This window comes from Rhea americana, unplaced genomic scaffold (assembly GCF_003343005.1).
Source record: "Rhea americana isolate MKP2758 unplaced genomic scaffold, rheAme1 scaffold_0, whole genome shotgun sequence".
Classification (NCBI taxonomy): domain Eukaryota; kingdom Metazoa; phylum Chordata; class Aves; order Rheiformes; family Rheidae; genus Rhea; species Rhea americana.
Genome location: NW_028185037.1, coordinates 8630407 through 8648013, shown reverse-complemented (window position 1 = coordinate 8648013; position 17607 = coordinate 8630407). Strand labels below are relative to the sequence as shown.

The 17607-nt window shown below is 34.1% G+C and overlaps 1 protein-coding gene across 4 annotated transcripts in view; it reads left to right on the top strand.

Annotated features, from left to right (window-relative positions):
- Nucleotides 1-17607, top strand: part of CSMD3 (CUB and Sushi multiple domains 3) — a 678537-nt gene that overhangs the window by 145522 nt on the left and 515408 nt on the right. For all 4 annotated transcript variants that reach the window (XM_085321107.1, XM_085320309.1, XM_085319522.1 and 1 more), the window contains exon 4: nt 13554-13748. In XM_085321107.1, the coding sequence (XP_085177233.1) occupies nt 13554-13748 (195 nt within the window). The remainder of the gene's footprint in view (nt 1-13553; nt 13749-17607) is intronic.

Sequence of the window (17607 nt, the reverse complement as noted above, 5' to 3'; positions counted from 1 at the left end):
TATATAATCATATATATATTACTATCCTGTGAAGTAAAGAGAGGGGGTTATACTTCCATTCAGGTGGGATATCAAGTGGAGATTATATGGTTAGTACTCAGACAAAAATGCTTTGATTTACAATAAGAGGAGTTATACTTGAAAGATAATGTTTTATTTCAGATTTACATTTATATATAATTAATTACCCCAAATTTACCCTTTTGAAAGTATGAATACATATTTTGTCAACTACTCAGCTATAATAAAATAAGACTAATTGAATAAGCTGCATCAAATCCATGTGGTTTAAAAGACATACAGATGCATCTTGAAGCATTMATGAAAATACTTTACAAGAAAGTTTGTGTTAATGATTTAAAATTTTTTCCAAGCGAACAAATGCTGAGACCTTAAGCCTCATAAAAGCATTTTGTGTTTCCTAAAGATGCCCTGTTGAAAGGATGTGCTCAGGACATCCGGAAGAGTAATTACAGCAGTATAGTCTTGCCTAAGCAAAAGCACTGTCTAATAATGACAAATCTACCTGCTTCACAGCAGTTGCAGCCAGTGTTTCGTACGATGCAGAGCGTAGAGCGAGTATCACATCAACAGTTCATAAGCAGTTCACGGAGCTGCCTCTAGGCTTTGCTGAATTCACTGTGCAATATAGGAGGCAGAGAGTGAAGAGTTTGGTAATGTCCTTATAATTTATATCTAAGAAGGCTGGCTAGGATACTTTGCTATTAAATACAGTAAGGAGATATTAATTCTATCAAGGAATGGTGCTGAAAAACTGAACTGTGGTAGAGATTCTAAAGGGGATAGTGATTCCATCTAAAATTATAGAGGAAAAATATTTCTAAAAGAAAACAAAATTTAGTAACTAAGGCCTACTTTTCTTCTGTCAAAATGGCTGAAAGGGAAACATCTGTAGCACAAGTATTGGGATATAGCTTAAATTTGTAAACCTATTTTCTGTAAACAACTTTGTTAAAGAATCCTTCATATTCAGCAGTGATGATGGAAACCAAACTGAAATTTGTAAGAAATAGCATGACCTTTAAGAAGAAGAGACAGTTAGTCAACAAAGTGATACAATTGCATCAAACTTTTGTGCTTCTATCATGGGAACACAGTGTTTTCAAATAATAATTATACTTTTATGTATATTTTATATTTATAGAAAATTGAATTTTATGTTACAATTGAGCATACAGAGAGAAATGTTTTTCCCTCTCCCATGTCATGCAACAGCTCTGAAGGTTTCAGGTGCCACCTAGTGCCCATTCTCGTATGGTCAGGTCCCTTTAACGGGGAGAAAACTGCTTCTGTTTGTGCCCTATTATRTCTGTATTTAATAATGGACTTATGTTTATGACTTTTTCCATATCTACATCTTATACTTTAAATTCCACCTTTAAAACCTGAGAGATCCACTGTAGCAAGAATAAATTTTCTCTTTTTTAAAACAAGTTGAAAAGTTCAGACTACCAGAAGACGTCTGCCCTCAATATTAAGAGCAAATTGTCAAGAATGCCTGAGGCAGGGGAGCTTTAGCTAATGAGTAAGACATAAGACATGGCTTCTATTTYGAGATTACCCATGGACATGTGTAAGTATCATTATACTATATTCTGGTCAATTCAGATGACCTTCGCCAGTAGGAAGCTAGACCAGATAATGTATAGTCTCTTTTTAAGAATTGCAGGTCTTCAATTTATCATCTTTTAAACCCCAAATTTTTCAGATTATCCTTTATAACAAGCTGAAAGGCAATGCATTAATTAGCAAAGCCCATCAGTGTTCCTCAACTGTTAGGTATCTCCTTAAGAAGTCTCTTTAAGAAGTCTCAGRCATTTTCTATAAAATGTTTGTTTTCTTTCATTCTCTTCCTTACTTTCAGTATTCCTATCATCTTGAGTATTAACCAAGCAACCTTTCCATCTTCCTAATATTTTTGCGGTGCCTTGCAAAAAGAAACCCTAATTTCAGCAGGAGTCTAGATAARGGCAGTATATCAAACATATAAAATTGATGAGATTTACTTCACATGTGTATATATTATTGTCTACAGTATTTGTATGGATCTGTCTACATGATACAGCACAGCTTGTTTGTTCTATAACATCCTTCTGCCCTTTAGACAGGTAACCTATCTTTTCTTAAATTCAGTTAGTTTCCCTTAGCTTCTGTTACTGTAAATTCTCCAGATAAGGACTGTCAGTGAGGAACAATGCAACCAGTTAATAGAGTACCCAGCAAAATGAGAGTGAGAAGAGGTATTAAGGCAAGAGTGAAATGGAAATAAATTACACCATGAGATATTCCTTGCCGTGGCAATTTGGAAATTGAAAATGATCCTTTTCTTTAGATCTCTAAAGGGTATAGTAAGAAATACATATTGCAGAGAGAATAGAGATATGGTTTAGGTTTTAGGCTGTTTTGGGATTTTAGATTGTCCTGGGCTCTGAAATAATCTTTGCCCTGTAATTACAGCAGCTTCCTCCCAGCTGCCTACAGAACACAATAATGCCCCCAAAAAGTGCTCGGAAGCCCTGCAGAGCTGTTAGGGCTCGTACAGAGAGAGCCCTGCGAGCTACGGCAGCRCAGCTGGGGTGCATCCCTGTGTGCCTCATCTGGCTGGGAAGCTGAGGAACCACCCTGCGTGGCTGAGGAACCACCCCTGCGTTGTGCCCTGGCCTCAGCACTCTCCTGGTGGGGTCGCAAGGYGCTGGAGATGTGCAGACGAAGCAATCACTCTGTCACGCTCTTCCCCAGGACCTGCAACTTCATGTAGTCCCCAGCGTGCTTCCTCAGCCCGTGCACGGCCTTCTGCGCCACACATGGGGTTTAACTGGCACCCTCAGCACAATTTTCTGCAGTGAAACTTTAATTTACAGTTCGACTAAGTAAGAACAAGAYGCTAAATTAAGTGTGGTAAGCTACGATCCAAAGTCAAGCAAACAAGTGAAGGTATTGGGGGGTCAGTGTCAAACACTCTTTGCCTGTTTATCTTTCCCTTTAGTTAACTCTTGAGAAGTGTGTTAATGGGGAGATTTCAGATTTAATCCATCTCTACTGAAGCTTGTAGTACTCTTTCTGTTGCCCTCACTCAGTGCTGGCCTGGGCTCTGATACGGTAGAAATAGAATTAATGATTGCCCCTGCTGTTTTGCCTGCTCTTGGGTAGASAGTATTTCAAGTCTGTAAAGGATTTTGCTTTTCTCTTTCTTCATTTTGGCTTGTATTAGCTTTCTAACAGAATAGTGCTAGAAACCTGTGTCAGCTGGTTTAAAGAGATACTCAGAGCAGTACAGTGCATGTGGAAGGAAGGTRCTGCAAACCCTGGACCACTGTATTTGCCATACTCACAGTGCCAATGCTACTGTAGTACTACAAGTATCACTTACTTCCTTCRCATATCCTGGATTTTTTTGCTGTTTTCTGTTGTTAGTGTTTTTTTTTCTTGTTTGTAGTAGCTTTATATTAAAGTAGTTCTAATTTATTAATGCTGGAACAGGTATTCTCCCATAAAACATACCATACAGCACTGTATAAATAGAAACACTCKTGTGTTACTTGCAGAGAAGACAAGTGCAATGACTGTTTCAGTTTACTTACCGACAAAATCAAATTAGGTATAAAAATCTACATTTAAAGTTCCCTCAGGATAGATGCAGTTTTAAAAGACTCCCTCATACTAATCAATGTATTTACTCCAGATAATCAAGTTTCACTGCCATTTGTTTGCATGAAAATAATTTCAAATGGAAGAAAAGGCAAAATTATGTCATTCATTACAATGTAGGTTAGAAAATATGCAATGTAATTAGCTGTATTATCTTTATTGAACAGTAGAGACCCTCAGTGAGGTTATTATTGCAAAGATATTTGTATATGAAAGATTTGCAGTTAAGAATAGAAGAAATATATATATATATTTTACCTTGTTTTCATTTTGAGAAATAAAAATTTTCTCAGACTTCCTCTTACTTACCTAGATATTTATAGGTAGTCACGAGATTATGATGCTCTTATGATTGATATTTCTTTAAAATATCATTTGTACTAGAGAAATACCCATCTTAAATGCAAAAGCAAACAAAAACTTGAGAATTTTTTTGCTGTTAGTCAAACTGTTGTAAACAAATATGAATTTCAGAATGTCAGCTCCTGATTCTACACTTTTATCTTGAAGCAAGCAATCTCTTGAAATCAAAGAACGACCACAAAGGTAAATTGAGCTCATGTGGATGCAGTTGCAGAACCATGGTTCTCCATTGTAATTGACATGTTGACTGCTTTGCAACTTGTAAGACAAAATAAGAGTTCTTATAGATAAAATGATGGTCAAAAACCAGGAATTAATTTAACAAAATGAATGCTGGAATTTAAAAATAGTATTTTTTGGACTGCTAAGCCTATGAAAAGAAAATTAAGTATTAATATTAATATTCTGTTTTATCTTTCCTGAAATAGCTTTTTGAGTAATCAATTATGTGATTTTTACCAAGAAAAAATAGATTTAAAAAGATGATTTTATTTTTTCCATTTTCCCCAAAYATTTAATCACTTGGCTCAATAGCTTTGACCTTATAAAACTATGCTGATGCTATATCATATTATTGCAGACAATCCTTTCAAATTAACCTATTTTATGACAGTGTATATTGGTCAACTCTGAGATCTTTCTGGTAGATACTTATCTATCTTAAAAGAAAGTAAATAAGGACATATAACGCCTTTACATCTCTTCTTTTTAACTAATCAAACCACATTGGGAATATTGGATTTAGGACATCCTCAGAGAGTAGGAAACATTACAAGAATGAAGTGTCATTTTGGATGTGTAGTTACTTAGAAAAAATCAGATATGGAAATTTCAGAATTCAAATCTTCACTGTGATGCAGTCAGAAGAGAGAACTTCATTTTAGATGTTAAGCTCTTCYTTCACTTCTATTTTTCTTTCACTTTTCCCCTTTGAGTTACTACAAAAGAGTTTATTGTTGAATTATCACAAAAGAGAGACTCAGCTTTTCTTGATTATTTCATTTAATTTCTGTTTTTCTAAGTCTATGTTCTTCATAGTAGATCTTTCAAAGCATTTTTTTTCTTTGCTCTGTGATTCATAGGTGTTTGTGCGGTTAAAGTGCCACTTAGATATTCATTTATTAAAAAAAAAAAAAAAAAAAAAATTTAGTATCAGACTTGGAATCATTGCTATTGAGTGGGTGAATGATTCCCGTTGATGGGTGCAAAATGCACCAACTGCAGTAGTAGCACTGACTCTTTTTTGGTAGCGATACGCGCAGGCTTTGCTTCCCAGGTGAAGGAGACACCACTCCTCCTTTGTCACCCCTACAGAGCTGCACAGGAGATGTGGAAGTCTGCTGCTCTTACTCACCTCACAATTTACAACATCAAATACATTTAAAAATCAGTATGGATGTCATGTGTCTGTGTGTGTGTATTTGGGATACGATAATCACATCAAGCAGAGCGGACAGGTTTCCAGGTTTGCATGAATTCATTCCCAATTACCTAATCCGTACAACACTTTTRTTTCTAATTTACTGGACAGCTTATACTGTACAAGTAAGACTTCTTTGGAAAATGACACGTAATTAGTAAACTGCAAACAGTGTGAGAACTGATAAACTACACTGAAAAATGTAGAGAATTTAGTTAATGTATATTTGAGATGGAAACGAAGCCAAGCTATGTAAAATATCCTTATCTGACACCTCCTTGTTCTGAATGCTACGAAGACTAATGCTGTCACTTCCACACTGACTGCTGGCGTTGCATATTCCTATTGACRTGTATTATTATTGACAGATTGCGTGCAACCTATCATTTCTTATACCCCGTTAATAATATATATGTAATCTGACARACATGTACTTCAGCACTGCCTAACTCTGGTGTCTTGTAGCGTGCTTTCACTGAACCTCAAAAGCTGGTATATCACCTGAGACATGTTACAGACTAGGTAGCATTTTTCAGTAAGAAAAACCTTTCAAACCTCAAGCCCGACATGCCTTTCACTTACTTCTGAGTGGTGTCTCACTGACACAAACTGCTGCAATCTCCTGGCACATTTGGTGTAAACATTTTGTATTCAGTGCAGTTTTTCTCAGATATAGTGCTATGATTCATCCTGAATTTCAGTGGAATTAAATAGTTAGGGGAAAATATTAATATCATAAGTAAAAAATACTATATAGACATAGATCAATGGAATCTACTGGGTGGTTTAGGGCATTGCAGTCATTTAAAGAGTGTCACAAATCCATACCTCATGGATCTGTAGAAAGAAGCTAGAGTATAAGAAGATAGATAGTTCTTAGAAGCTTGCTTTGGTAGACCTGTGTGCTTTGATTATTTTTAGAAAATTTAAAATATACTATGCACATGAAGGGGTTTTCTAATATACTGGTGCCAAGAAGCAGCGTGCAATTAGTTGATACAGATCTTTGTTTTTCATTTTTCCCTTGATTGTACTGAGGCTACCTGCTACAGATTTTTCTTGTGGCTTGTTTCATTCACTCTGTAAACTCAAGTGGGACAAATACGCTGTATAAGTGTATTTCAATAAGTGCATAGGAAAACAACTGTATTTCTCTACTGGTCAGTGAATTCTTGTCCTTTTTAGATCTAAATGCTGGCGATCATTATTTGGATGTTCAGAACAATGTGAAAGAAGACTGGAGGGAAAAGAAAATAAGCAAAATATAAAGAAATATTGTGAGGTAGAAACTGTGCATTCAATACCCTTTTTTACTTTACAAAACATTTGCAAAACCATTTGCAACTAAAATAAACCATTGCAATATCTGATATAAGTGAATTTTGAACAACTGAATTTCAAGCTACTTCATATTCTTGCAAAAGTGTGTACCTTCCTACTATCTGGGGACTTTGGAGAATTTATGACACTCATTATACGACCCACACTATATGCAGCAGTTTTGAAATCGGTCTTGAGTCTTCAGTATAGAAGTGTCTTTGCTTGCCAGTAAGACAAACTATGTATGTGTTGCTTTTGCAAGGCCTGTTTGTGCACAGCAGTGTTGTAGTGTTCCTGGTTGTATCAAGTCCTGTCCCGACCAACACTTGGAGGGGTCCCTCGAATGGCTCGTTCACCGACCCGCGATGAGGTTTGTCTGCAGAGGAYATTTTTCTTGGCCTAAGGCGGTGGGCAGGAGTGAACTAGCCTTTGTGCAGCCAAGGATCAGGGCTGTGCAGTGCCATGGGGCGCTCTCCGGGCAGGCACTGGAGGGATTTCACAGAGTATTATGTTTCCAAAGTGATACCTGTGACAAATAAACCAAATATCCTCTATTGGGATATTTCATAGATTTTCCAATGAATGAGAACTCATGCAGGTATATATTTGATACTGAGAGTATTTCTCACTACAGGTGGTGAAAAATAGGATTATAAYGATTTATAATAGCTGTGAATAAGATCTGTGATGAAGATACGGATCATTTGTGTAAAAAAAAAATGGAATTCTTTGTGTTCCTAAATTTCTAATGACAGACTTAGTCTCTTAAGAAGATTAATCTTCAGTAGAAAAAAAAACACAAGCAGTTTCCACTGAGTTGAATGCCATGCTGTAATGATCCAAGGTATGCACYGATTGAGAGGAATATTTACAGATATTTGTTTGGGGTATTTGGATATAAAATTGTCAATAGTGTGTGAGTTTCAACGCTTAAACAGTTTAGGGATGACAGGTGTTACTCCTGATTTTATAAATAGCCTCAAAAGGAATTTCCCTGAGCTAAAATCTGAATAAAAATAAATTTGGAATTTGTACATGCAGTTATGATCAGGTTCCTGAGTGAATTCCAAGAGAGGTCGAGTTTCTGTCAGCTTTGTTTTTGAAAGTATTGTCACTAAAGATTATATTTAATATGATTTAATATGAATAGCTTATTAATTAGTATTTATAAGTGGCTGGATTTCTGCTAATTAAAGTCTTTAAAGAATTACGTCCATTCCTAATAAGCAGAACTCTCAGGGGCGTATTTTACCCRGTCTTTGATCAGAATTTCCATTGACATTAATAGGAGCTCGTAGCAGAATGGAGCTTGAGTTGAAAAGCACTGAAGGGTATTTTGATCTTAGTGTTTCATCATCATGTATAAARCTAGAGGACAAAAAAATACATGTAGTTGTCTTTCAGTGGAATATTAATTTCAAAAACATTTTGGTTTTGCTGAAGCAAACAATGTGTATGCTGATTTTTAGACTCTACAAATTTTTGTACTGCAAATGCCAATAGAATAGAAAAATGCCAATAGATAGTTAAATATCCATAGGTATGTCTGTATCCATGGGTTTGTATGTCACTTCAGCTACTGTGAGCATAAATGAGTTAGCTTTAAACTGGCTAGCTCATGTCAACCCTAGCAATGTATCCCTAAATTTGATGGGGGAACATTTCCCAAGTACTTATCTAACTTCTCAGTTGGAGCCTGTAGTGAACTGCTAGCACAGGTAAAGAGTAGAGGGAAATGATTAAAGCTACATACTGTCTATATGCACTGTAGTTACTATGATGTAGTCATCTTTTTTTCTTTTTCTGCTGCAAATAATTTTATCATCTTCCTTGTGTATTGAGCCCTTTGCCTGTCTTAAGCAGAAATCATAACCTTGAATTTAAAATCTGAAGTTTTAGAGCTCAGGCTGAGTATCTTTACAAAATTACATTAAGGAAAAATGCAAAATGCAGATAGTAGGCTTAACTAGCATCTTTTTTTAGCTTAAATGTCAAGGAAACTGGACATAGATGTATAAACATTTTGTTGATGAATTATTCATGTTTTTGAAACATTCTATTGTCTTAATATGAAATACAGACTCTAGAAATGTATAAATAATTGAAGATATCTTCTGTATCCAGATGCACTTCATAGTTTCATAATTAATGAAGCGCACAAATAATAAACTTAATAAGTTCATTTTAATGATTTGGATTTTGGATTTTGGATGATCATTGATGAAAAGTACTTGCTAAAAATCACATCCTTGTTTCTCTGTTTAGTTCAATGTAAGCAAGATTTCTAAGAAAATCAAACATTTTTGCAAAGTGTTACAAGGTTCACATATATGTTGAGGGAGTTGAGCTGAATGACATTTAATGCATATTGATAGAGTTTTCTCTCAGTGTTGTAGTATGCACCAACTAACAAAATAGCTGTTCCATTTTTTAATATTTGCCTAATGAAGGAGAATATCCAGATAACTTATGTAATAGACATAATGCTTAATTTAAATAAAAAGTAGCTATTAATAAATTTCTTGATTTTTATTTAAAATATTAGCTATTATACGAAACAGCTTTTCAAGTGTTTTTCTCTTCATCATTTCCTCTTTTTCATGTTATAATTGTTTATAACTAATTAAGATTTCGAACCTGGATTTCATTAAGTATTGAAGTTTAATAAGCAAAGATTATGAAGAGTATACAAGTATGAAGTATACATTGTCTTAATGTATGCTCACAAATGTTTCAATCCACGGAACGTTTCTTGCTGTAAAGCAGACAAGAATTTTTCAAAACAGTTGTGTCATGTCATTCAAGCTGTGCTGCTGTGCATGACCTTACAGGCCATGCTGACAGTTCTTTAGAAATATTTTCGATATACAATTTTTAAATCAATACTCTACATATTTGAATAGTTACACAAATGCTTTTGACTTTATATAATCGCCAAAATCCAGTAAAATATAGACCTCTAGGCTACATTCCTCTTCATATCCGAGTGCAACTGAATATGTAGATTTTAGTTTTCTTTTACACAGAAAAAAATTTTGAGGACACTCTATTTTTCGTATTAAATCCTGAAAGATGAAATGAAGGAACTTAAGCCAAGAGATGTTTAGAAAAATTGTATTTTCCCCCCAAAATGTCTCTTTTCTAAAAGGAAAAAAATTGTTTTCATAATTTGGAGTTCAACAGAATTTTAGCAAATCAAAGACAGTATTCTCATAGAAAACCTCTTTATTTCCTCCAAGCCTCTGGAAACCTCTTGTTTTCAAGGTTTATGGATCTGTGATGCTTCTCTTCCTCTCTCCCTGGGTGGAAGTCTAGAAGCTCAGCGAACTCTGTTCCAACTAAGGCTTGTTCCAACTCTGTATTTGGAGAACTTGAAAGCAGTTTGAAGCCTTGGCTCTGCAGCTGAATCTCTCTAAGTTTCTAGGGTCATTCTTCTGGAGCTCAGAAATAATCCCGGGTTCCTGGCAAGTGAGTTGTTCAGTGCTACAGACTACCTTAAACTAAGAAATCTGAGGCTTCCAATTCCAATCAGCAACTGTAACGTTGCAAAAAATATATACTTCAATTCAGAAAAGAATCACTGCTGTTTCAAAACAAGTTTTGCCTTCTTATTAGGCTATTAATAGGAAAGCAACCAAACATCAGTTTTTGTCCTATTTTAAACTGAAATAAAATTTGAGAATTCTTTACAAGCTACATTTTTTTTTCCATTTGGTCTGCCCTAGTTGAGTTGGAAGGATTTCAGAGGTAAATGACAATTAAATCTGGGACAAAGAAAATTCTCACCTGGAGAGAGATTGAAACAATTGGGACAGCTTACTTTAAAAAGGAGATGAATAAGGAGACACAATAAAAATGTAAAAAGTAGGATGGTATTTCAGTTATGCCTATTTTCAGGGAATATGAACTAGGAAAAGTCCAGTCAAATTAGTGTGGCAACTTTAAAAGGAAATACTTTTCCACACTTCATATAATTTGCTGAATATCAGGATGTCATTAAAGTTAAGATTCTGGGCAAAGTTGAGCAAAGATTATGATCAGTTCTGGCAGTTCCTGTGTTTCCTGGCAGATGATAAACTCAAAGAAACAATCCTATCTTTAAATGTCAGGAAGTTAGTTGGTAGTGCATTGTTACATCTGAGAGGTACTAAAATACAGAGAAAATTGTTTATCCTACCAATCATAATTGTTGATCTTTTCTCTTAGATTTTCAGCCAGAAGTGTTTGAAAGGGGCTGAGGGGGTGACTAGTTACAGCCACCAGAGATTTATAATGAGGTATATTTTATAAATTTGAAGATAGATGCTCCTTGTCAAAGAAGACAAGATTTATGCAATTACTAGGTGAATTATCCAAAACAACAATGCACTTGTATTTAAAATTAAAATGCTTACAGAAACAACAAATATATTTTAACTTGCACAGTTATCATGTAGAATTAGAAACAAAATAATCTGAAGTTTTTAAGTAATAACTTGCTTATTAACCACTTCCTTAATAATAAAAAGTTAATGGAGAAGGCCATGTAATCTCTGTAGTAGAGTCACATAGTAATGTTACTACAAGGTATGTTTTAGAAAGAGGATGGTTTAGAATTAATGCTTTAAAATATAATATTATTTCATAAGAACCCATTGCCTTCTGAAGCCAATATCTGATAAAACGGCAGTAAGAATAAAGCAAGCAATTTTAGGCAGCGACTCTTAAAGGCATCACTAAACATTATATCCTTCATTTCAWAGGACAGGGAATCATCCTGTGACCTTTTTGCAGAGCGTTTAGGAAATGCAGCCCTCTGAAAGATATCTTCTTGGAGAAGCCCAAAATAAAAATGCTATGTACAGGCAAAGTTTTCAAGTTAATATAATACCTCATATAAGATAACCAAAAATCACAAGATATTCTTGTCTCTAATTTGACATTGTGTGATGGTACAGAAGCCTAGAATGGCCTTGAAAAGCTTGAAAGGGCCCATAATTCCTTCTGAACAAAATATGCAGGTATCAGTTGCAATGCTGCCTCCTCAAATCTGCAAACAGATCTGAGAACAAGGAGAGTTTTGTTGGAGGAAAGAACACAAAGCTTGATAAAGCAACATTAAGAATATCAACCATTTAGACRAGCCTCCAACAGACCTGTATCAGACAGGCTATCTTCTTACTTGCATGTCCTTGTGCACCCCCTTGTGCCAGGAGATGTAAAACAAATCCAGTTCTAGGCAGTTTATTATGTAAAAAAGAGAAAGCAATGACAATTCTACAATACAGCAGMAACAACATTAGTGGCCCCTCTGCATACCTAAGCAATCCTACTTTCATCTTCCAAAACAGGATTGGTACTGCAGGTCTTGAAGATGAATACACAGTTGTAATTTATAGRTGACCATACTGAATTCTTCCTTTAAGAATCTTTTTATAGTTTGTTTGTTTGTTTGTTTTTTCATATCTGGTATCACAAGTCCAGTATGTGGTGCTTCCTGGCATGGCAGTTTGACAATATAATATATTTCATGAGCTATACTGATTGCTTTGACATTCATTTCTACTTTTCTTTAATTGAAACCTATTATAGCTTTTCTATTTATTTTTCATTATATATTTAGGTGTATTTATATATTTATATGTAAATGTATGTGTGTGTCTGTGTGTGCGTACATGCACACATCAAGAATGGAGAGGAATAATTTAGTTAAAAGGAACACAAGGAAGGAAGTAAGACTATAGAGACACACATTTCTGCTCTTCAGGCTGTTGTCTTGTTTCTGTTCTTCTGTACATTAATGAAATTTGCTGTACATCCAGTTATAGATTCACCTGATTTGCCTCTTCCCTATTAGCACCAGGCAGATGAGTATAGTTGGTACAAGTTTTGAAGAATTCAGGATGAGATTATGGAATCTCTATTTGCTTGCACTTGTGCAAAATCTGTCTGTTTATGTCCATTAATTAAAAGACCTCTTCAGTAGTAAGTTATGGAAAGTTTTGAAATCAAGCTATTGATGCTGCTGAAACATCTGCTAGAAGCGCAAACAGTTGGCATGTGAGCACTAAACTAGTGAATCTGAACTCAGATTCATCTCCTCAAGGACCAAACCAGCAGCAGAGCCAGGGCTCTTCAGGATTTGGAATGGTTTAGAGCTCCAGATCGGAGCAGAAACCCTCCCCCAGATCTATGGCATTTCTTAGATCCCATACGTTTAAATCGATCAATCCTTTGCTTGGAATTCAGCTGCCCATAGTATCTCATCACTTTTGTCTCATCACTTAGAAACTATCAAATCATTCATCAGCTTCCTGATCAGACCTAGACTTATACTTCTTAATACCTTCTCCCAATATTCTGTACTAACTACTTTTGTTAATTATTCCAAACTTTGCTTGATTCAAACCTGATATTCATCTACGTCTATCTTAAGAGATTTGTTTACTATGTTGCCTTTTATAACTCATAGTCACAAATATATCAAGTTCCTTCATTTCCCCTTCCTTTCTAATCAGTTCTTTGCTAATGACTAAGGAAAATACATGGATATGTTTCTAGCTGCAGTTTAAGGAAAACTTGGTGTTTATTTTCAGATAATATTCTACTTACGTGTATGTAGATACATAAGCTCAATAGACTAAGTCAGTACTGGCTCTTTCAGTGTTGAGAGTTGTCTAATAYGAATGAAAATAAGCTGCCTGCCCTAAGTTGCCAGAATTTACATTTTCTATATTCTTCAGYGCAATATTGTGTTGGTTTATAAAAATATTACAAGTAACAATACATCTGTCTTTTGCAGAATTACAGAGTAGTTCTTGTGGCAATCCTGGAGTCCCACCGAAGGGTATCTTGTATGGTACAAGATTTGATGTTGGTGACAAAATCCGATACAGCTGTGTAACTGGGTACATTTTGGATGGCCATCCTCAGCTTACTTGTATAGCTAACTCTGTGAATACAGCATCRTGGGACTTCCCCGTACCTATTTGTAGAGGTAAGATAAATGCTACAGTTTTTAAATATATTCATTATGTTTATTAATTTGAGCAAYTTATAATCTCTCTTTAAATTATTAAGTTTTAGACTGCGATTAAAGAAACAAAAGCCTTTGGGAGTATTTTGATGTCTTGCTCATATACATGTATCTCAGTGTATGCACCTGCTAATTTTTCAGTCAATAAAATWCTATTTCACCTTTATTTTAAAATATATGTAATCAAATTTCATAACTAGAAACCCAGTAATGAGTAGATTATGAATATGTGTTCAGTATGATTGAACATGACTACAACTAAAATATAAATTTGAAATCCATTAATATTTCCTAGGCTGAGGTTTTGTCAAATATTAACTGGGATATAGAGCTCGTTGTGCCAAATAGAAGCTTGAAACTACCCAGCAACTGAGCTAGGGGGTCTTAACCTCGTTCTCTGTCAGATCTGATATCTTAAAAATTCTTCACAAGGTATTTCTTGTGCTCTGACAGATAACATTGTAGGTCAAATCCTTTTCCCTTTCTCAGGTTAGAACTATAGCAGAACTAAGTGATCCTGGATAAAGCTTATTTTCCGAAGTTTTTCAGAGAGGATAYTTAATGTTTGTACAGTAACGCAAGGAGCTCAGGTAATATAATGCAGCATCCATCACTAGTATATATAACCAAATGTTATAGAGTTAATAAACATTTTGAAGTAACATTGTTAAGTCAGGCAAACTTGAGATCCTTTCATGGAATCACAACTCTATAGAATGAAACATTTAGCTTTGTCTAAAATATTTGACACAGTCATGGATGCGCTACATGAGCTTGCCTACTGAAATCATAATTTTTAACAAATTTTGATAAAAAATAAAATGAAAAAGAATAAACATAGTTCAGATGGTCAGTTGGGTTAAAACTTGATTAACAGACATACTATTATCACAAAAAAAAATTACATGTGGGAAACGGTTATCATTGGRAATTCCGTTCTACTGCTTCCTATTCTTTGCTTAGTATTATTAAATATGCTTGTCTACAAGCTTGAAGAAAACACAAAGTTGTTATTGRTAATACTTTTTTTCTAATACAATAAAATAAATGCCAAAGTCCACCCCTCCTACTTCCCAGAAAAACACTAGCTAATCCTGAGACAGAGGTATAATCAAAATTTAAATCCAAATCTCATTAGTGGAGATGATCATACATTAATATGTTAATTTACTCAAATCTTATATTTACACAAATTGTATAATTTGTAGTACAGTAAAAGATTTCTTTTTATTTACAGTAATTGCGAGAGGTCATTGTGAGAATAGTGTCCAGTTCTAGGCCAAAACTGAGCTGATAAATTGGAAATATCTCAGAAAAAGACAAAACATAATATATTACTTTTGAAGACTGACATTCTGTCACGAGACTGAAGAAACTCGATCTTTTCACTTTATGTGAAAGAAGATGAAGCGGTGACTTAATTAACTGCAGAACCAAGTATAAAGTGAAAAGATCTTTTCAAAGTAGGCAGTTGCGTAATCTAGACCAATAACACATAAGAATCTAAAGAATAAAAGCTAAGCAAATTAAAGTTAAAAAGTAAGGYATTCATTTTAATAGTGATGGTTATCAATTATTGAAATATTACCTATGAATGTGATAGATTCTTGATTAATTTTTTACATCAAGTATGATTGTTCAAAGGCTTAATGCACTAAATTACTGCTAAGGCTTTTTTTTGGACTATATCYCATGAAAAAAATTGACTAATTAATTTCAATAGTTCTTTCTGTGAATCYATGTTTGATGTGAAAAACATCTAGCTTTACATTTAATACAGAAATCTTTGTGGTTCCATTCTAATAGGTTTGTTGTAATTTTGCCTAATGTAATTATCCAACAGAATTCTGCAGGAGGTGGCTAAAGGTGATTACCCACTAATTAGTTCCTTATCTCTTTCTCTCCATTTGTTATGGAGACTGTCTTTGATTAAACTTTCATCCTTAAAGAGTTCCTCTGATAAATGTCTGCCATATTGTTCCCCACTAAGGGTCATTACTTTTGAAATAGWGGATCCTAAGATGAACAAGTGGAGTTGTGTGTATTTTTAGAGTGTACAAGTATTTTYGCTYCATAATTAATTTTTTTCAACCTTAAGGAATTTGRCAAATAGTTTTTTGTATATGGCCAGGTCTCTTCCAGAAATTCATATTATAGTTGTCCATTTTCATCTAATTCGTTGGACTAGGGAAAGACAGACTATTCCAATGTCATGACCTGAGAAATTTAATTATCTGATTTGTTATGACAATAGCACAGRGAAAAAAGCCCAAAGAATAGGAAGAAAGTATCCTTGATTCATTATTAATTTTATATATTGGCTTTTTTATGTATAGGAAATAAAGTGGATAAAGTTCTGAACTTACAGCACGGTTAGATGCCAGTGGAGTTAAGCTAATAGATCTCTTTAGATCATATGTATGCAAATGTCATTTTCATCTGCCTCTTTTCATTCAGAACAAGTTCATTTTTAGGAGTAATTTTTTGTTGAGATCATTCTTTTACATTACCTTCACTTTGAAGAAAGGGAGTAGAAAGAGGAGAGGAAGGTCATACTTGTGTTTTAGCAATCTAATTCTCACACATCGAAGTTTCTATAACAGGAGTTTCATTGAAATCACAGGGGCTCCACATTGCCACAAGTATCCACACATAAGGCTCAATTACATGGTTATGGTTYAAATTTGGTGGACAACACTGATATTTGTACTTTTTAAAGTTATATGTGCTTGATCACATTTTCTTCATAGTTAAAAAATGTTCTTCCTAAGCAGCTTCATTTTTCTTTACTAGTCRTTAGAGGTTTGTATTGGAAAACCAGTGCACATGCTTAACCGCTGCTTTATGTCATAACTCATTTATCACTGAAAATAGTTGGAATGCACAAAGTTTTTCACTTTTCATTTACATGTTTTTATWTTCACTAAAATACTTTTATCTTTATTAGCTTTACTAGAAGTGCAAAAGTACCTTAATTAAAACAAAACTAAATTAGTTTTATTGTGTTGTAGTTAATTATACTGTCTATTGCCCGTAACTAGTTTTAAAATAAAGTCTTATTTCCTGAAAAAAAAACAATTTTAATAAGGATGTTTTCAATAGTGAAACGTGACAGCAGCTTTATCTTCTCACTTTCCATTCCTAAGATAATGTTGCAGTTTGCAATTTCTACATAATGTAGCAAGGTAGGAATAATTTACAGCAGTTAATAAATAAGASAATTTTTATATGATACTGTAATTTTATAAAGCTTACAATAATTACACACTTTCACAATCAAGGAAGTATTCTGGCTTTTATATTTTTAAAGCTTTTCCTGCCCAGGACAAAGTTGTAATTTTGTTATAAAAATCTTTATTCTAAAACTGCTTTTTTATTTAATTTGGAAAAAAAATATAAAGAGAATAGTATTATTTTTATTCCTAAAAGTTTCATTAAAATATTTTCATCTTTGCCTGTACTTATAACTAGAAAACATTTGTCACAATAAAACTTCTTTTCAATTGCTCATAGCTTTGTTGCTCCAGTCACAATTTTCCATTAATATTAAATTTAAATTCATACTTAAGCTTTTTCAAGAATAACTCAGCTAGTTTTTTAGAGTGGAATCAAGAAAAGATATTGCTTCACTGCCGCTAAATTACCGAGTGCTTCATGAAAGATGAAGTAGCACATAGSAGAATAGATGTATTATTCTGAGCTCAAGTTCCAGCCAGGTGATGTACTTTAATGGAAAAATTCAGTCTTATTTATAACTCAGTTAAAATGAAGCAATATGTTACACTTAATGAGTTCGAATAAAGCATTTTGGTATATCCAA